This window comes from Leopardus geoffroyi, chromosome A1 (genome assembly GCF_018350155.1).
Source record: "Leopardus geoffroyi isolate Oge1 chromosome A1, O.geoffroyi_Oge1_pat1.0, whole genome shotgun sequence".
NCBI classification, from domain to species: Eukaryota; Metazoa; Chordata; class Mammalia; order Carnivora; family Felidae; genus Leopardus; species Leopardus geoffroyi.
In genome coordinates, this window is record NC_059326.1 from 129,218,983 (window position 1) to 129,235,000 (window position 16,018).

Consider the following 16,018-nt stretch of genomic DNA (forward strand, 5'->3'; position numbering starts at 1 on the left):
TCACTTGATAATAGATTTATTTGTGTAAGTACCACACCTCCTTTCACCATATATCACCCCCCCCCATAAAACATATATATTTTGTTCTTCCAAGAGTAAACTCCTCTTTCTTTTTTCATACTGATTATGTATATGAAAGACAGTGACAGAAACTAAAGGGAAAGACTTCTCCAAGGAATATAAGACTCAACTTCTATAAATTTTCATATATTGTGCCAAGCCATGGTTTATTTTTTATGTACTGATAGTTGATGGTCTAAAACCAGAAGACTTCTAAAGGACTGTTGGATCCATGAAATGGTTCTTCATTTATTTACAAAAAGTCAGCTTTTTTCTTGGATATTTTATCTTGTGTATAGATTTCATTATATTTTCCTCTAAGAAGGAGGTACTCTTATTTATTACTTTAGTAAACACTTGGATGTAAAATATTGCATATTTTACAACAAAGAACATATCTTGGAATATTTACAGCTTTTTTCTCAAGACTGTAATTTAACATAAGAACTTGAAAGTGCTACCATTCTGTTGAGAAAATGCAAAGGATATCTTTCATCCAAATTATGTTATCTTCTGCTGTAGTTCCCCTTTGTGGCAAAGATCCTCTCTTTAATGGCTTGCAGATCCATGATAATGAGGACTTTCATAGGTGCTAGGGTAGTAATTAAATGATACCCATAGAGAAGTCCCAAGTGGGACCCAGGTTACCACTGCCATCTAGTCTCCCGTGTAGGTGACCCAGTGAACATTGACTTTGATGTATCTTCTTAATATAGTTATCCAGTATAATTCCAGGGAGACTTCTTAGTCTTCTCTAATGCCACTCTTGGGGAAGTAAGGGGAGTTGTTCCTCACTTCTCGGTAAAAATTTGGAACTCATTTTTCCTCATATAACATAATTTAATAGTATAAGTGGTAATGTTAACCCAGTACCTTGGACACACAGGCCTGTCCTTGAAACTTGGCACCATTTATATGGATTTACAGATAAACTTTGAGAACACCAAATTGTTCACATGTTGGGTATTATGTGTACGATCGTTTTTTTAATTAAAGAAGAATTGCCAGTGGAATTCAGGACTAATTTGTTAGGATGCCACTATTAAAAGCATCTCTTCCTCTACTTGTCTCCATCCCTCAATTTTCTTTTCTTATACAGAGCTACCCCATAAAAGCCTCACCTTGATAACCAATCTGGAGGGCTGGGTTGGACACCCCCTGGACCCTGTGGGCACTCTTTTTAGCAGCCTTATGGAAGCTTGCCGAATTGATGATGAAAGCTTCTCTGGGTTCTCCGATTTTACAGGTAACACTGTTGGCATTGTCTCCTGTGCTTTTTTTCCCCTAAACCTTGAGTGGCATTGGTCAGTGTTTCTTGTCACAGTTGGTTTTGTAAATCTGTACGGTTAGTAGTACTTTCGGTTAACAAGGGAGCAAGGAAGTGGGCATTCCCATGGTTTTATGGAAAACTTAACACGCTGAGAAAAATCTTCAAATCCACAGTTGGGCGCATGTGTTAAAGAACCTTAGAAATACGTGTTTTCTTCTAGCTAGTGATTCTGCATCTAAGAATTTATCTGCATTTATGACTGTTTTCCAGCGTTAAGATTTAAGATAAAGATGTATATCCTAGCTTTGGGAACTAGAAATTTGGTTACTTTTTAAATTTGTTTTTGCCTTAGAAGTTACTTGTGACTTAAATGGTTTGTAGTCTACTTTAAGAAGATTATCTAATGTCACTAAAAGTGTTTTACATCACACATTATTTTATTATATTACGTTCATTTATTTATTTTGAGACAGAGAGCAAGTGGGGGAGGGGCGCAGAGAGAGAGAGAGAGGGAGACAGACAGACAGAGGATCCCAAGTGGGCTCTGTGCTGACAGCAAGAGAGCCCACGCGGGGCTTGAAGTCTCAGACCATAAGATGATGACATGAGCCGAAGTCAGACACTTACCCAACTGAGCCACCCAGGCTCCCCTACATCACACATTCCTTTAAAGCATATTTTGAGATTTCTCTCTGGCCTCTTGAAACTTAAGAATCAGCGTTAAAATAACTGCCTGTGGGCTGTGGACAGAGGTGTGGCAGGGAGGGAGTACTGTCCCTTTTCTGCTCTCATGAATGGGTGAACACAGAGGATTAATAATGTTGTCCCTCCACAATTTCCCCTGTGGTGTTTGCCTTCATGGATTATGGGTGCCCCAGACTCTGTCAGGACGGTGAAAGCTATGACTCTGAATTCATTTTCCTTGGGAGTCTGATGGTTGAAGTTGGTTAAAATTTCTCATAGAAGTGCTTCAGCAAAGATAAGAGAATGCTCAAAGAATCGTTCCTCTTGATAACTGATATGACTCTTTGATAGCAGAAAGGACCTTGAAATTTGTTAGTATGTTGTGTTCTCTAATTTCTTCATTAAATTCCAATATTGTGATAACACTTTGGAAACAACTTCTTTTTTAATGCCGGGCTTTAAAGAGTTAGTAACTATGGCAGTCATTATATAAGTTTACTCTTGTTTAAGTAAAGTTTTTTTTTGTTTTTTTGTTTTTGTTTTTTGGGGTTTTTTTTACTCTTTAGTATTCTTAAGATATCTTCTTAGATTTGTAGGGTTTTTTGGTGATTCGTTTTCAGTGGGAGGAAAATATTTGTAATATTCTGTCCCTTAAAACATACATATCTAGTCATTCATGGTCATTTTTTAAAAGATCTAGAAAACTACGCACTTTAACGTAAGAAACGTATTTTCTATTTTTCTTGGAATAAAGTCAACGATTCATTTAATGGTCCTGGGTAAAATAAATATTTATACCTATCGGTACCTGCAAAAGTAGTATCTGAACTCTGCTTTCTTTTGTGACATTTTACAGAGAATACGGGACAGTGCAAGTCTCTGGAATACCAGCATCTCCCTGCACACAAATTCTTAGAAGAGGGGGAATCCTATTTAACACTAGCTGTGGAAGTCGCCCTGATAGGGCTGGGACAGCAGCGTATCATGCCTGACGGGCTGTACACACAAGAGAAGGTTTGCCGGAATGAGGAGCAGCTCATTTCCAAGCTTCAGGAAATTGAATTGGATGACACACTGGTGAAAATTTTTCGCAAGCAAGCAGTCTTCCTATTAGAAGGTAGTGTGATAAAGAAGTTTTCCACTTGTTCTGCCAATTTTATTGAGGCACTAAGCTTTCTTATGTTGGGAATACTGTTTTTATGCATTCAGTATGGTAGTTATTCTGATTGGTATGGCCACTGAATGTCACAGGAATGTTTACTATCCAAAAAATAATATCACTTAATCAAAAAGTACTGATGTTCACTTGTGTGTCATTTGATATAAGTGGTGATGTGAGATAGCCTGTTAGAAATGAGCCCCTTTTAATGCCACAAACCTTGAAAAGGACTGTCACTATTTAGTCTATGTTGTTACTGAGATAAATGTTAAGTTTGATAATTTGCGAGTTCTTGCTGGTAGCCATATACCTATTTACTTGATCACTTAAATAATGAAATGGAAATTCATCGGCATTCCTCTGAATTATTATTTTGGCTTTCACATGACATCTGGGTTTTGAGTATGTCGTTTTGCATGTGTTAGCAAAGGACTTGGAGGCTCCAGGAATGAATTACCACTCGCTAATTCCTTCAGAGAATTCATTAAGCGTAGATTCACCAAGTTCAAAGTTTCATGGACTCTCTAAGGCAGTCTTAATTCTCTTCTTTTTATAAGGTCAAGAGCTGAATGGCCTAAGAAATTTTAGCTGGCATTATTTTTAAAAAAGTTTTTTTTGTTTGTTTTGTTTTTTTTCTGGAAAAGAGTAAGTGTAATTTGTATACTAGCCTAATCTTTTATGCAAATTTCGGTGATGCCTACTGGGTAAAGTTGCTTCTATATCTTAAGTACATGGGTATTATTATTGTGGGATTGTTTGTGATTGATAGATGAGTAAAGTGTGGTGTTCTCATCATATATTTAGAACTGTTGCATACAGGGAAAGGATTTAGAGAAAATAACATTTCACTGCCTTTTATTTGTCCAAAGCTAAAGATCTCTTTGAAAGAAAAACCTTTATCAAATATATTACAGTATCATACATTTGTGTGTTTTATAAGTGTATTTTAAAGGGAAAATGTTCTTAATAACAAGAGTAATTTTGGTAAAATTCTTGATAGTAATTTTTTGAAGCACTCTCCTTAACTTTTTTTTTCTCCTAAAGATTAAAAAAAAGCCTATCTTGGCAAATTTCAGGTGATCTTCATTCTTTTATTACTGTTTTGTTTTAGTTCCCTCCTGTTTAATTCCTTTTGATACAAGCAGTACCATTAGCCACAAACTTTTATGTTGTCATTGGCTCTTAGTAACTGAGTTTTGATTTCCATTATACTGAAGGACAGGAAGAGAATGTGTGCTTTTTATAGAGTTGATAGTGTCTTATACCTGTTTATCATTTGCCTTTTTAAATGTCTCCATGTTCATTACTCATGAATATTTTAACACTTTTTCTTAGCTTTTGATTAGCGCATCCCTCCCTGTTAAACATTTTTTTTTAAGAACTGTGCCTGCTAAGGAATGCTGTTGATTCATCACAGCTTCCTTTACTTTCCTGATCCTGCTAGGACTGTAAAGAATGGGTAGTGCAGGATGGGAAGCAGTCTAAGGGGAAGCCAATGGACCATTTCTGTAAACTCCTGAAAATAAGCACTCCATGACTGAGTTGACTGCACTGGGGCATCAGTTCTTCTTACAGTTACTTTGTAAATTTCAGGAGCATAGTAGGTTAGTAGACACTAACTATTCTGAAATAAAAGATGCTAACTTTTTCTGAAAAAGAAACAGTAGTAACCCTGTATTGTTGCTGCGTGTTGATCGCTTTTGACCACAATGCAATATTGGCACATTGGGCCAATTGACGTAATGGTAAAGCACTTCTGGGAGTTCAGGGATTACACTGATTATTCATCTACAAATAATTCTGAATAATCGACTGAATGTTTTTCTTGTTGGGAGGTATCATAACAAGAAGTGTTGATTATGCATCCTGGCCTGTTTTGCATAGCACAAAAAGGTAACTTGATGATTTAAGGGAAACATTGAAAGGAAATGGAGGAGAAATGAAGAAAATAGATAGTCTACAAGTTTGCTATAACTAGGCCTTAAGTAGAGTTAGTGTCTTAGTCTTCCCAGGCTGCCATAGCAAAATACTGCAGAGTGGGTGGCTTAAGCAATAGAAATTTCACACAATTCTGGAGGCTGGGAAGTCCAGGGCCAAAGTGCTCGATAATTAAATTTCTGGTGAGCCCTCTCTTCCTGTCTTGTATATGTCTGTCTTCTTGTGCTCTCACAAGCAGAAGGGTAGAAAGAGAAAGAGAACTTTTTGATATCTGTTCTTATAAGGACACTAATCCTATTGGATCAGGGCCATACCCTATGAACCCATTTAACCTTCATTACCTCTGTAAAGGCCTTATGTCCAAGTATAGTTCACCTTGGGAGTTGGGGCTTCTGCATATGAATTGGGGTGGGGAATATAAACTTTCAGTCCATAATAATAATTTAAATAGTTTGGTCTCATTATTTAAACTAAAGGCAGAACTATAATGCTATATCAACTTTTGCAGAATATTTTTAAATGTCTTAAATGTAAAAGAAAGGTCATGGATTTGGTAAAATTAGAGCTCTAGGGTGGATTTTAGTTTGCCTAGGTGAAAAAACAAATTTTTATGAGAATACGACTTTCAAAGTCCTTAAATAATGAACAGTTTAAAAATACTAACCAAAAAATACAGAAATGTTAAAAAAATCTCTATTAAAATTATCTGTAATGTATCATGCTCCTACTCAGTGCCCAATTCCAACTCTTCACACCATTTCTTCTGAACTGACATTTCTTGCATTCTAAACTCTTCGCCAGACTGATTTTTCTCACGGAAAACAAATGTATTATGTCCTTTGAGCAGTAGTGTCATGGTTCATAATTCTAGAAATCATTAAACAAATGTTACCCAAAGGTGACATGGAAACTAATTTATTAAACACTTTACAGTAACTAAACCTCAAAGTACCTAAGTGGAAAGTAGTTGAACTAACCACTGTGGTTTCCTTTCAAAATTTATTTTAAAATTTGGTATTGCCTTTCTTAGGGCAGCGTTCAGAGAGCTCACAAGGGAAGTTAGTTCTGTCACCATGCCTGTCATAACCTACTAAGAAATGAGTTTTGACAGCTTAAATGTAATTTTACTTTTGAAATTGGTCTTTTGGAGCCCTCAAAGTAGTAGATTTCCAGTTACTTTAATTTTTTTTTTTCTTTTGCCTGTGGTGAGTATCAAATGGATTACTAACTATTCTTTTATTATTAATCACTTTCCGAGAATTAATACCTATTTCTGCTTATTAGAAGCAACTGTGTTTAAAGTCTTTGCATTGGGATTTGTGGTTTAAGAGTCCTCCCTTGAGGCGAAGCACTCTTTTCTGGAAACCTGACTTGTCCGTGCCCACAAGACTGATGGGGTCCGGGGGCAGGTTCCACAGTTAAGCTGCACAGTCGTCTGTGCGTTTGCAAATCTGGATGCTCAGATGTCACACAGTGAGAAAGGATGTCTCTTGAATTCAGTGAGATTTTATGCCTCAGAGGGTTTCTTTCTCTGAAGCAGTTATAACATGAAAAAGCTCTGCCCCTTAGTTCTGTGATTCTCATTTTCGCTATGGTACAGTTAGTTGGGGACTGTTCCTGAAGTGATTGGATACTGGATACTACACCCTGTGGAATCATTTTTGACTAAGAATTGTATTTCTTTCTACTATGTCACTTTGGTTACATTCTTAACTAGAATAGCTTGTATATGTCATAACGTTACATAAAAATTTTTAAAAATATACTTTACAAGAAGTCTTAGTTCCTTTTTTAGGAATGTAAAATGTGTATGCTCTCTTCCCACAGCCGGACCATATAGTGGTTTAGGCGAAATAATCCATCGGGAGAGCGTTCCAATGCACACATTTGCCAAGTATCTCTTCACCTCTCTCCTACCTCATGATGCTGAATTGGCATACAAAATTGCACTGAGAGCAATGCGGTACGTATTCACAGCCCAGTCGGGCAGAGGCAATCCAAATTCCCCACTGGGAAAAAAATGGCTGTTAACTGACTTCTCATTCATTCATATCTCTTGTAGGCAGCAGCAAAGCTAAAGAAACTATTTATGCTTCGTGGATTGTTGTAGTGGTGGTTTGTTTGTTGGTTTGTTTGGCTTTTTATTTTACAGTAAAGGAAGAATTGTCTCCTAGACTGCTATCATACTTGTGCTCATGGTGGCTTTTTCTTACTTTTCTTGAAGCTAGAATTTGGGAATTAAAGAACAATTTTAGGCCAAGTTTAATCACAAGGGAGCAACAGTTGAAACCTTCCTAATTAGTTAATTGTTTTGAAAATATTAGATTTTGAAACAGTGGTAAATAATAAGTTTACTTGACTGAATGTAATAACTGAGGGAGCCCTTCACACCTGCTGCATCAGTAGTGCAGGAAGGCCGTAGTATCGCTGAAACCCCTTTGTGCTCACCTGGAGCTTAAGGGAGGATGAGGCCTGGTGACTAGGGTTGAAGGCAGCACTATTAGGCATTTTCCAGGACCTGCTCTCCTCAGTCTGACTACTTCCGTCTCCTCCCCAGCCCTCCCTTTCATGAATGATAATTAGATTATGTTGTTCTCTGCCACTGACCTTCCTATTTTCACTTTCCTTTTTATTTATTTTTAAAAAATTTTTTAGAGAGAGTGCACAAGAGGGGTAACGGGGGTGGAGGGGCAAAGGGAGAGAGAGAGAATCCCAAGCAGACTCCACACTCAGCACGGAGCCCAGCACAGGGCTGGATTCCACAACCCTGGAATCATGAACCGAGCCAAAATCAAGAGTCGGATGCTCGACTGGCTGAGTCGCTCAGGTGCCCCTTCACTTTTACTTTTTAAAGTCTGTTCATCAAATATTTTTTACCATGAATTTGTCTAGGTGAATATTTTTTAATGAATTCAAGATTATATTTTTTAATCTTAACTGTTGCCTATTAAACGTTAAGGACCTGAAAGGCATATCTCCTTTTCTTAAAATATGAGATTTTTCCTTTTTTAAATAATTAAAACATTCCTGTCTTAAAGTGCAGATTAGACTTAGTTATAGTCACCAAAGAAAGACAGACCATGTACACACACGCCTAAGAGTTTGAGGCGCTGGGGAGTAGTTTGGTCCCGTAGAATCTTTTCATCAAAGTTTCTGTGTCCGGAAACATTGTAGTGGATTTGAAAGAAATTCTTGCCTGTGTGAGGGCAGCTTACATCTTTCAGGAGGCCTCTTTTTTTATGCAGTGAGTGTGCGTGTGTGTGTGTGTGTGTGTGTGTGTGTGTACCTACCTGTGTGCCCATGTGTATTGAGTCTGACGTCTTTTAACTTGGTATTCTTTCCTTGGCGCCATGAAATCTGTTTAACCTGTCAGAGAAACCTTGTTGAGTTCTCTCTTATCTAATTTTTAAAATGTCCCCAGATCAATTAATAACTAACATAAGCAGAAATCCCCCCACCAAATTACTTTATACCCCTTGGTCTATTTTAGGGCACAGTTTTGTAAGTTTTTATTCCCATTTTTGAAAGCTGAAATAGAAGTTGTCAGACGAAGACAGATGCTTAGCTCTATGCTTCCATAAATCTTAAGAATTTTGCTCTTGTTTGAAAGGGAAGAATGCTAATGTTATATGATTGCTAGGACCACTGTAAAGTTGAGGGGTAAAATAAAAGGTTTCTCTGTGATTCTAGCTTATGGGAAGGTATCTGTCAGGTAGAAAGGCTTGCTTTGTAACACTCAGAAACTCACTGATGTTTGTCCTTGGTTGCTGCCAAGGCAGTTTGTTTATGGGGGATATTAGTAGGGCCCTGGGGGATTGTTTTCCAACCTTTTCTTCTACTTGCCACTAGTCCTGCTAAAAGACTGCTGTGGAGGGGAGGTAGTGTGACCTACTAGAGCCTCTCAAGGCAGCCAGGGCAACAGGAAAGAAAAGAGACCTGTAGCTTACTTGCTTCTTCGTCCTTGTGGAAGTGAGAGAAGGGTGGGAGAGCGGGAAAAGGGTGTTTTTAGCACTCATTTTCTCATCCTTTTAGCATATTGACCAGTTTCCTCTACAGCAACTCTGGAAAGATCTGCCTGTGAACACAGGGGCATTCTAGGTTTTTTGAAAAGTTAAATAGCAACTCCACCAAAATTCTTCTTACTTAATAGCTTACCTTGCCACTCTTTAATGCTCACATCTCTTTGTCCCTAGATAAAAGGAAATGAAAGTGAGGCATTTGGCTTAGCAGAGCAGTAACTGCTCTTGGGTGAGGCCCCAAGGCCAGCCTCACACCCTTTGGTCTTCAGCTCTTATTCCATAGTCCCTAACACTGGTATACCTGAATTAAGGTCAGCGTTTTGATGATTGTAAAGGAATAATTGCAGTTGTAGCTACTCTCCTTATCTCTTTGGTACTTCTATCTGGAAGAGATTGCTAAGGACGTGCTTTGTTTTCCAATAATTGTTCTTTATTTGTCAACATATTCTCAGTCAAACATAGATTGATTGAAATTAGAGATCTCACTGAATTTATGCAAGACTGTCAAAGGACAAATACTTGGATCATTTGCATTCATCATCTCTGATAGGATTGATAGAACATATTCTAACTACAAATTCCTGAAGTAATAAGGAACTAATTCTGCAGGAAGCATGAGTTTATTTTTTGTCTAACTTCCCCTCTTATGTTGTGTTTTAATGAGTTAGCTTATCCATTTCAGCTGTCCACTGATCCCTGACCGTTGCAAGCTCAGTCGTAAATGTTCACCTGACTGTCAGTTTCTGTTGATTTTTATTTTTTTAATGAGTGATAAGATTCAAAAATTTTAAAGTAGGTAAACATCGAGCCTTGTGTTTCAGATCTCTTCATTGCTATATATCTTAATTTCCTTGAATAATTGCAATTTTTTGAATGATGCTAAGGAAAAGAAATCTCTTAAGTTTGGGTAATGAGCAATTAACAAGGTGACTTTGGCATCCAGATAGCAGAGTGTAGCTGTACCAGCTCTTCTTGCACCAAGGACCTGAGCAGTTTCTCCCAGCATCTACCCATTCATCTGCTTTCTGACCAGACCCTGTGGCCAAGGTGATGGACCAGGAATAACTGGGAGCCAACTGCCTTGTCTTCTCATTACAGGTTACTAGTATTGGAATCTACTGCTCCAACTGGAGACCTCACCCGCCCACACCATATTGCGTCAGTTGTTCCCAACCGATATCCTCGTTGGTTCACTCTAAGCCACATAGAATCCCAGCAGTGTGAGCTGGCATCCACCATGCTAACTGCAGCCAAAGGTATTGGATTGTCCTGAGACTTCATGATTAAATAGTTTGCCTTTTTTATTTAAACGGTCATGTTTTCCATCCAGTTCTCAGTAGTGGTGCTAATGTCTGGTTGTAAGGACATTAGCTTATAAGGTAAAACAAGTGCTACTCACTTGAACCTGACGTTTTCCTCTTTTAATTGCATCATTAAACTCGGTGCTGACAGAGTTTAGGTTTAGTGTCATGCCATGTAAATGTAGGTTTAGTGTCATGCCATGTAAATGTGGTTCAGGTTCAGAAGCAGATTAAAATGTTAGGTGACATATTTTTTTTTCTCCCTGAAATATTCACCAAAAATATGTAAGTAGGAACTAAGGAGGGTTTTTTACTATCTCATGTTCATTCTGGTTAATTTTGTGCCTTTGTTACTGAGGATGTGTCTCCGTGTATCTTTGTGAAGCGGAGATTCATAGGCATGTAACTCTGGAACACTTAGTTGTAGTGACATCTGTGCCATATGTGAACATTTCAGGTAAATTAACTTGTGCTTTATGTTTTGTTTTGTTTCCTTTTTTCCCTCCCTCTTGTGTGTGTGTATATGTATGTGGTTGTATGATTTGTTTGTTTTGTTTTGCTTTGGTTTGGTTTTCCCATGTTCGTTGCAGGCGACGTTCGGAGGCTGGAAACAGTATTAGAATCCATCCAGAAAAACATTCACTCCTCATCCCACATCTTCAAGCTTGCCCAAGATGCATTTAAAATAGCAACTCTCATGGACAGTTTGCCAGACATCACTCTTTTGAAAGTGTCTCTGGAGCTGGGCCTGCAGGTACATGACTGGTGGTCTTTCCTGGGGCACCACGAACTGCTAAATAAAGGCATCATCTTAGGGTTGTTTCTGTTGGGATATTTTAGTTCAGGCAGATGACTCTTCAATGCACAAAATGGTTAGACTTTAGAAGAGTACTGTATTTCAGAGCTATGCTCATTGCCAGCTGAACCAGACTGCTGCCTGAGGTGCAGGGACTGTACTTTTAGAAACCCTGTATGTGTCCTTCAATAACAAAGGTCATTTTCTGAATTATGGCCTTAACACCGCTGTGTGTCCTTTAATGAATAGAGGAGATTGTTGCTAGTAAGAGACTTAAATAGAACTATCGTGTATAATAAAGAATCAGTTGTGGGGTTAAATTTTTAGAGGAAGTATGAATTTGTATTGATGTTTGCATTTTCATTATAGATGGGCAGTTCTAGCTCCTTTTTATAACCTTGAGAAAATTAGGTAAAGGAGGAATGATTGGGCCAGGGTCCAGTTCCAGTATTCCGGCAGGCTTTCTTAGTTATACAAATGGATGTTTGCTTCCTTATAGTTTCTAAAAAAAAATCCTATATAAACCAGGAACTGAAAAGTTTAAACTTTGATCTGTCTCAGGAAATCTCTCCATTAAAATATATACCATATATACCATTAAAAGCATTGAAAGAAATTATTACATAATTACCTTAAGTATGGGGAATAGAATGTCCTGATCAGATGATTAATGTAGATTTTTAGTTACGGAGTCTCCTCATGATGGTTAATAAAGTTTAAAGACTTAGATTACAGGAAAATGTACTCACCCTATATAGTAGTGTCCAAGTAGAGGGTAGAGAGGATTGCTGCTATACAATGACATTTAGAAGTTTCTTTTTAAAAATAAATTTGTGCTCTGTGGCTTATTTTTGTTACCATTTGCCTCTTTAAGGAATGATGCAGAAAGTACCATTAACACAAGCTTTCTGGTTATTTGGAATTCTGGCAGGTTTTTTTGGATAAATCTGGCAGATCACTTAGAACTTAACCCCTGCCTTATTCTTTCTAGGACCCAAGAAGAAATCCCACAATGCCTTTCTAAGGCTTTAGGCATGTCATTCCCCAGATGTTCTAAATCTTAAAGGGTGGGGGAAGTAGGAAGAGGTGGATCAACTTATTTTAGGATCTAATTAGAAAGTAAAAAACAAAATCAGATGACTAATGATGCCAAAAAATGATTTCTTTCCGTAGACCTAGGCATATCTTCTTGATCACCAGAAAAAAGAACAACCAGATTTTGAAGGAGTAACTAAAATGATTATTTTAAAATACCTGTTTGTCCACTGAGAGGTCCTAGTCAGAATTAGTTCACGAAGAGCCTCAGAAATCTAGAATCAGAGAATATGTTAAAGCTCTGGAGGAGGTGAGGGCATGGACTGTGCTTAATCCTGCAGTCCAGCGCTCTGGTTTTGCAGATGAGAAAAGTGATAATGGAGCAACTGGCCCAGGATGCCGCATCTGGTCAGTCGGCCGATTTGGAGTAGAATGTGGGCCCCCTGCTTCCTAGGCAAGGTCAAGGCCAGCTAGGGAAGCCATGGTCGAATCTAAATTGATGTGCAGAACTTTGCTCTAAATATGGCTCTCCATCCTCCTGGTCATAGGGAATACTCCTAGTAGTTTATACCTTGGGATGAATTATTTCCTTTTTCCATTGACTTAGGGTCATCTTCTGAAATATTTTGTTATCCTGTGTTTATAGGTTATGCGAATGACACTGTCCACCTTAAATTGGCGACGGCGGGAGATGGTGAGGTGGCTGGTGACGTGTGCTACTGAAGTGGGTAGGTAAACTCTGGAGAAGGAGAAACTTTCCCCAGTGCCTCCTGGTTGGATTTAACTCATCATTTATAAATACAAGAATGTTTTCCCTCTTTTACCTGGATTTCTCGAAGGCTCCTTGTTCCTTCTAGCAACCCACAGGGTCTTCCTTTCCTCCAACCCCTGCCTCCAGCCTTTAGTTGTACTGTTCCTCTTCTCAACTATCACATTTGTGAGGCTTCATACTCCTGTTTAAAATTGAATAAGTCACTGAGTAAATACTTTTTGTTCATTTCTGTCATTCTTAAGGAGCTTTTAGTAACTTTTTGTGATAATCAGGCCTATGGTTGTTTCTTTAAGTTTTAATTTGTATTTATTTTGAGCGAACTAAAGAGTGAGCGGGGAAGGGCAGAGAGAGAGAGAGAGAGAGAGAGAGAGAGAGAGAGAGAGAGAATCCCAAGCAGGTTCCATGCTGCCAGCACAGCCCGATGTGGGGCTGTAATTCATGAACTGTGGGATCATTATCAGGTTTATAGTTTTATATTAAAGAGTTGCAGAGTGAATCCTTGGTAGGTTGGAAACCACATTTGAAACTAACTTGAGACTGTGGGTTAGTGGTTAGATCCATTTTAATTAAAATAATATAAAGTTATCTAGGTGTGCTGAGATTTTTCTTTATCATCTGAGGGCATATGTCATCATATCCAACAGATAAATGACAGTGTGGGTTAGGTGAGCTTTCGGGTATGTGAAACCTATAAGAAGATCCTCCTGGTTGCCCATAATCTGCAATTTGTGAGACCATCAACTAACTGTTTCCCCTCTGTTGCGGTAAATCAGTACTAAAGAAAATTAGATTTCCAGTAGGAATGTCAACAAACAAAATGGTGGCTGCTTTAAATGAGTGTTGGTTAAATTGTTTTCCTGTTTGCATCAGAAAAGGGTATATACCCCTCTTGCTGAGAGGACACTGCCACCTGAGTTTTTGGATATTGTAAAATCATTCTTCTTGGTTTTTTCTTTTATTAATCTTAATGGTTTGTTACTTTGGAAAAAAGGAAATTGGTCTCAGTATAAAAATTGTATCATTAGATTGTTGAGGTGATGCTTTAGTGTAGCATTACAAAAGTAATACCGGTTGGAGAACTGCTAATACAACTTCCGTCCTCCTGCACCAAGGCATATACCTAATTCTCTTTTGAGTTTTAGTACCTTGTCTTCAGATCACTCGCAGTTAAGATTTTCTTATGGCTCAGCCACATTGGGTCTCTGCCCTTAAAATGGTTATGTTATAAAGATCTTGTCAGACATTCCAACATCTGAGTCACCTGTAGGTCTGCTTCTGTTGACTTTTTTCTCTTGATGACGGATCATATTTTTCTGCTTCTTTGTGTGTCTTAATCATTTTGTATTGTGTGTACTTTAAACTATATACAAACACACATCCTCCATAAAAACTTTCTCTTTTGGTGAGAGTGGTCATTTTTTTCTGACTCAGATTCTGTGGTGGATGACTGACAGGAGGCCCCAGTGAACTAGAACTCATTAGCAATAAGCCATTTTCTGAAATGGCAAGCAGTGCAGTGCACATACCAGCTACCGAGGAAGTTTATTATGGGAAATTCATGTTTCTTTTAGGTATTTCACTGAATAATAATCTGTCATAACCTTATTCTAAAAGGTTGCGCCCAGGCACATTACCTTCCAGGATTTCGTGGCCTAGCTCACGTCCTGTGATGGTTAACCATGTAAACGTTGATTGTTAGGTGGAAATAAGGCAAGACCTCTGTGCAGCCTCCTCGTCAGTAATAGGGCTTCTCTGTGTTCCTTGAAGGTGTCTATGCCCTGGACAGCATCATGCAGAGCTGGTTTACGCTCTTTACTCCCACTGAGGCCACAAGTATAGTTGCAACCACCGTGATGTCCAACAGCACCATCGTTCGCCTCCATCTGGACTGCCACCAGCAGGAAAAGCTGGCCAGCAGTGCCCGGACACTTGCATTGCAGTGTGCCATGAAGGACCCTCAGAACTGTGCCCTCTCCGCGCTGACCCTGTGCGAAAAGGATCACATAGCTTTTGAGACGGCGTACCAAATTGTTCTAGACGCTGCTACGACCGGCATGAGCTACACCCAGCTCTTTACGATAGCACGGTACATGGAACACCGCGGGTACCCCATGAGGGCCTACAAGCTGGCCACCCTGGCCATGACCCATCTCAACCTGAGCTACAATCAGGATACACACCCTGCCATTAATGACGTTTTGTGGGCCTGTGCGCTCAGCCACTCCCTTGGTAAAAATGAGCTTGCAGCTATAATACCTCTGGTGGTCAAGAGTGTCAAGTGTGCAACGGTACTGTCAGACATTTTGCGCAGATGCACTCTGACCACTCCTGGCATGGTGGGACTTCATGGAAGGAGGAACTCTGGTAAGCTCATGTCACTGGACAAAGCCCCCTTGAGGCAGCTCTTGGATGCCACAATTGGGGCCTACATCAACACGACGCACTCAAGACTCACGCACATCAGTCCTCGGCACTATAGTGAGTTTATAGAGTTCCTCAGCAAGGCCCGAGAGACCTTCTTAATGGCGCACGATGGACACATTCAGTTTACACAGTTTATCGACAACCTGAAACAAATCTACAAAGGCAAAAAGAAACTGATGATGTTGGTTCGGGAGAGGTTTGGTTGATAGAACTTGTATGAATGGGGGTGGGGGGTGGGAAGGGAGGGATGGTTTGTTTTTACTTGAGCCTGCCTTTGTACCCTTTTTAACTTAAAGAACAGAGCCACACCGGTATTATATGTGTATAGTTATATTGCGTTTGCAGACTAAATTGTCATGTTGTGAAAGTTTGTGTGTTTTTTAATTTTTTTCCCTTTTTCTTACTTTTTTTTCCTTTCCTTTTATTTTATTATAATTTTTAATTTTTTTCTTTTGGTTTTGTATGAGAGAGAGGTTAAAAAGGTTTGGTTTACACTGAGTATATGTTGTCAAGTGGCGAAAGTCCACATAGCTCTCCTGTTTTCTGTATACGTTCACAGC

General features: G+C 38.9%; 1 protein-coding gene across 2 annotated transcripts in view; it reads left to right on the forward strand.

Annotated features, from left to right (window-relative positions):
• ZSWIM6 (zinc finger SWIM-type containing 6) overlaps positions 1-16,018 on the forward strand; it is a 197,906-nt gene that overhangs the window by 180,357 nt on the left and 1,531 nt on the right. For both annotated transcript variants that reach the window (XM_045494251.1, XM_045494259.1), the window contains exons 8-14: positions 1,160-1,306; positions 2,871-3,131; positions 6,939-7,074; positions 10,229-10,386; positions 11,022-11,185; positions 12,909-12,990; positions 14,802-16,018. The exon at positions 14,802-16,018 is cut by the window's right edge and continues 1,531 nt beyond it. In XM_045494251.1, coding sequence (XP_045350207.1) covers positions 1,160-1,306; positions 2,871-3,131; positions 6,939-7,074; positions 10,229-10,386; positions 11,022-11,185; positions 12,909-12,990; positions 14,802-15,664 — 1,811 coding nt within the window. In that variant the 3' untranslated portion in view covers positions 15,665-16,018. The remainder of the gene's footprint in view (positions 1-1,159; positions 1,307-2,870; positions 3,132-6,938; positions 7,075-10,228; positions 10,387-11,021; positions 11,186-12,908; positions 12,991-14,801) is intronic.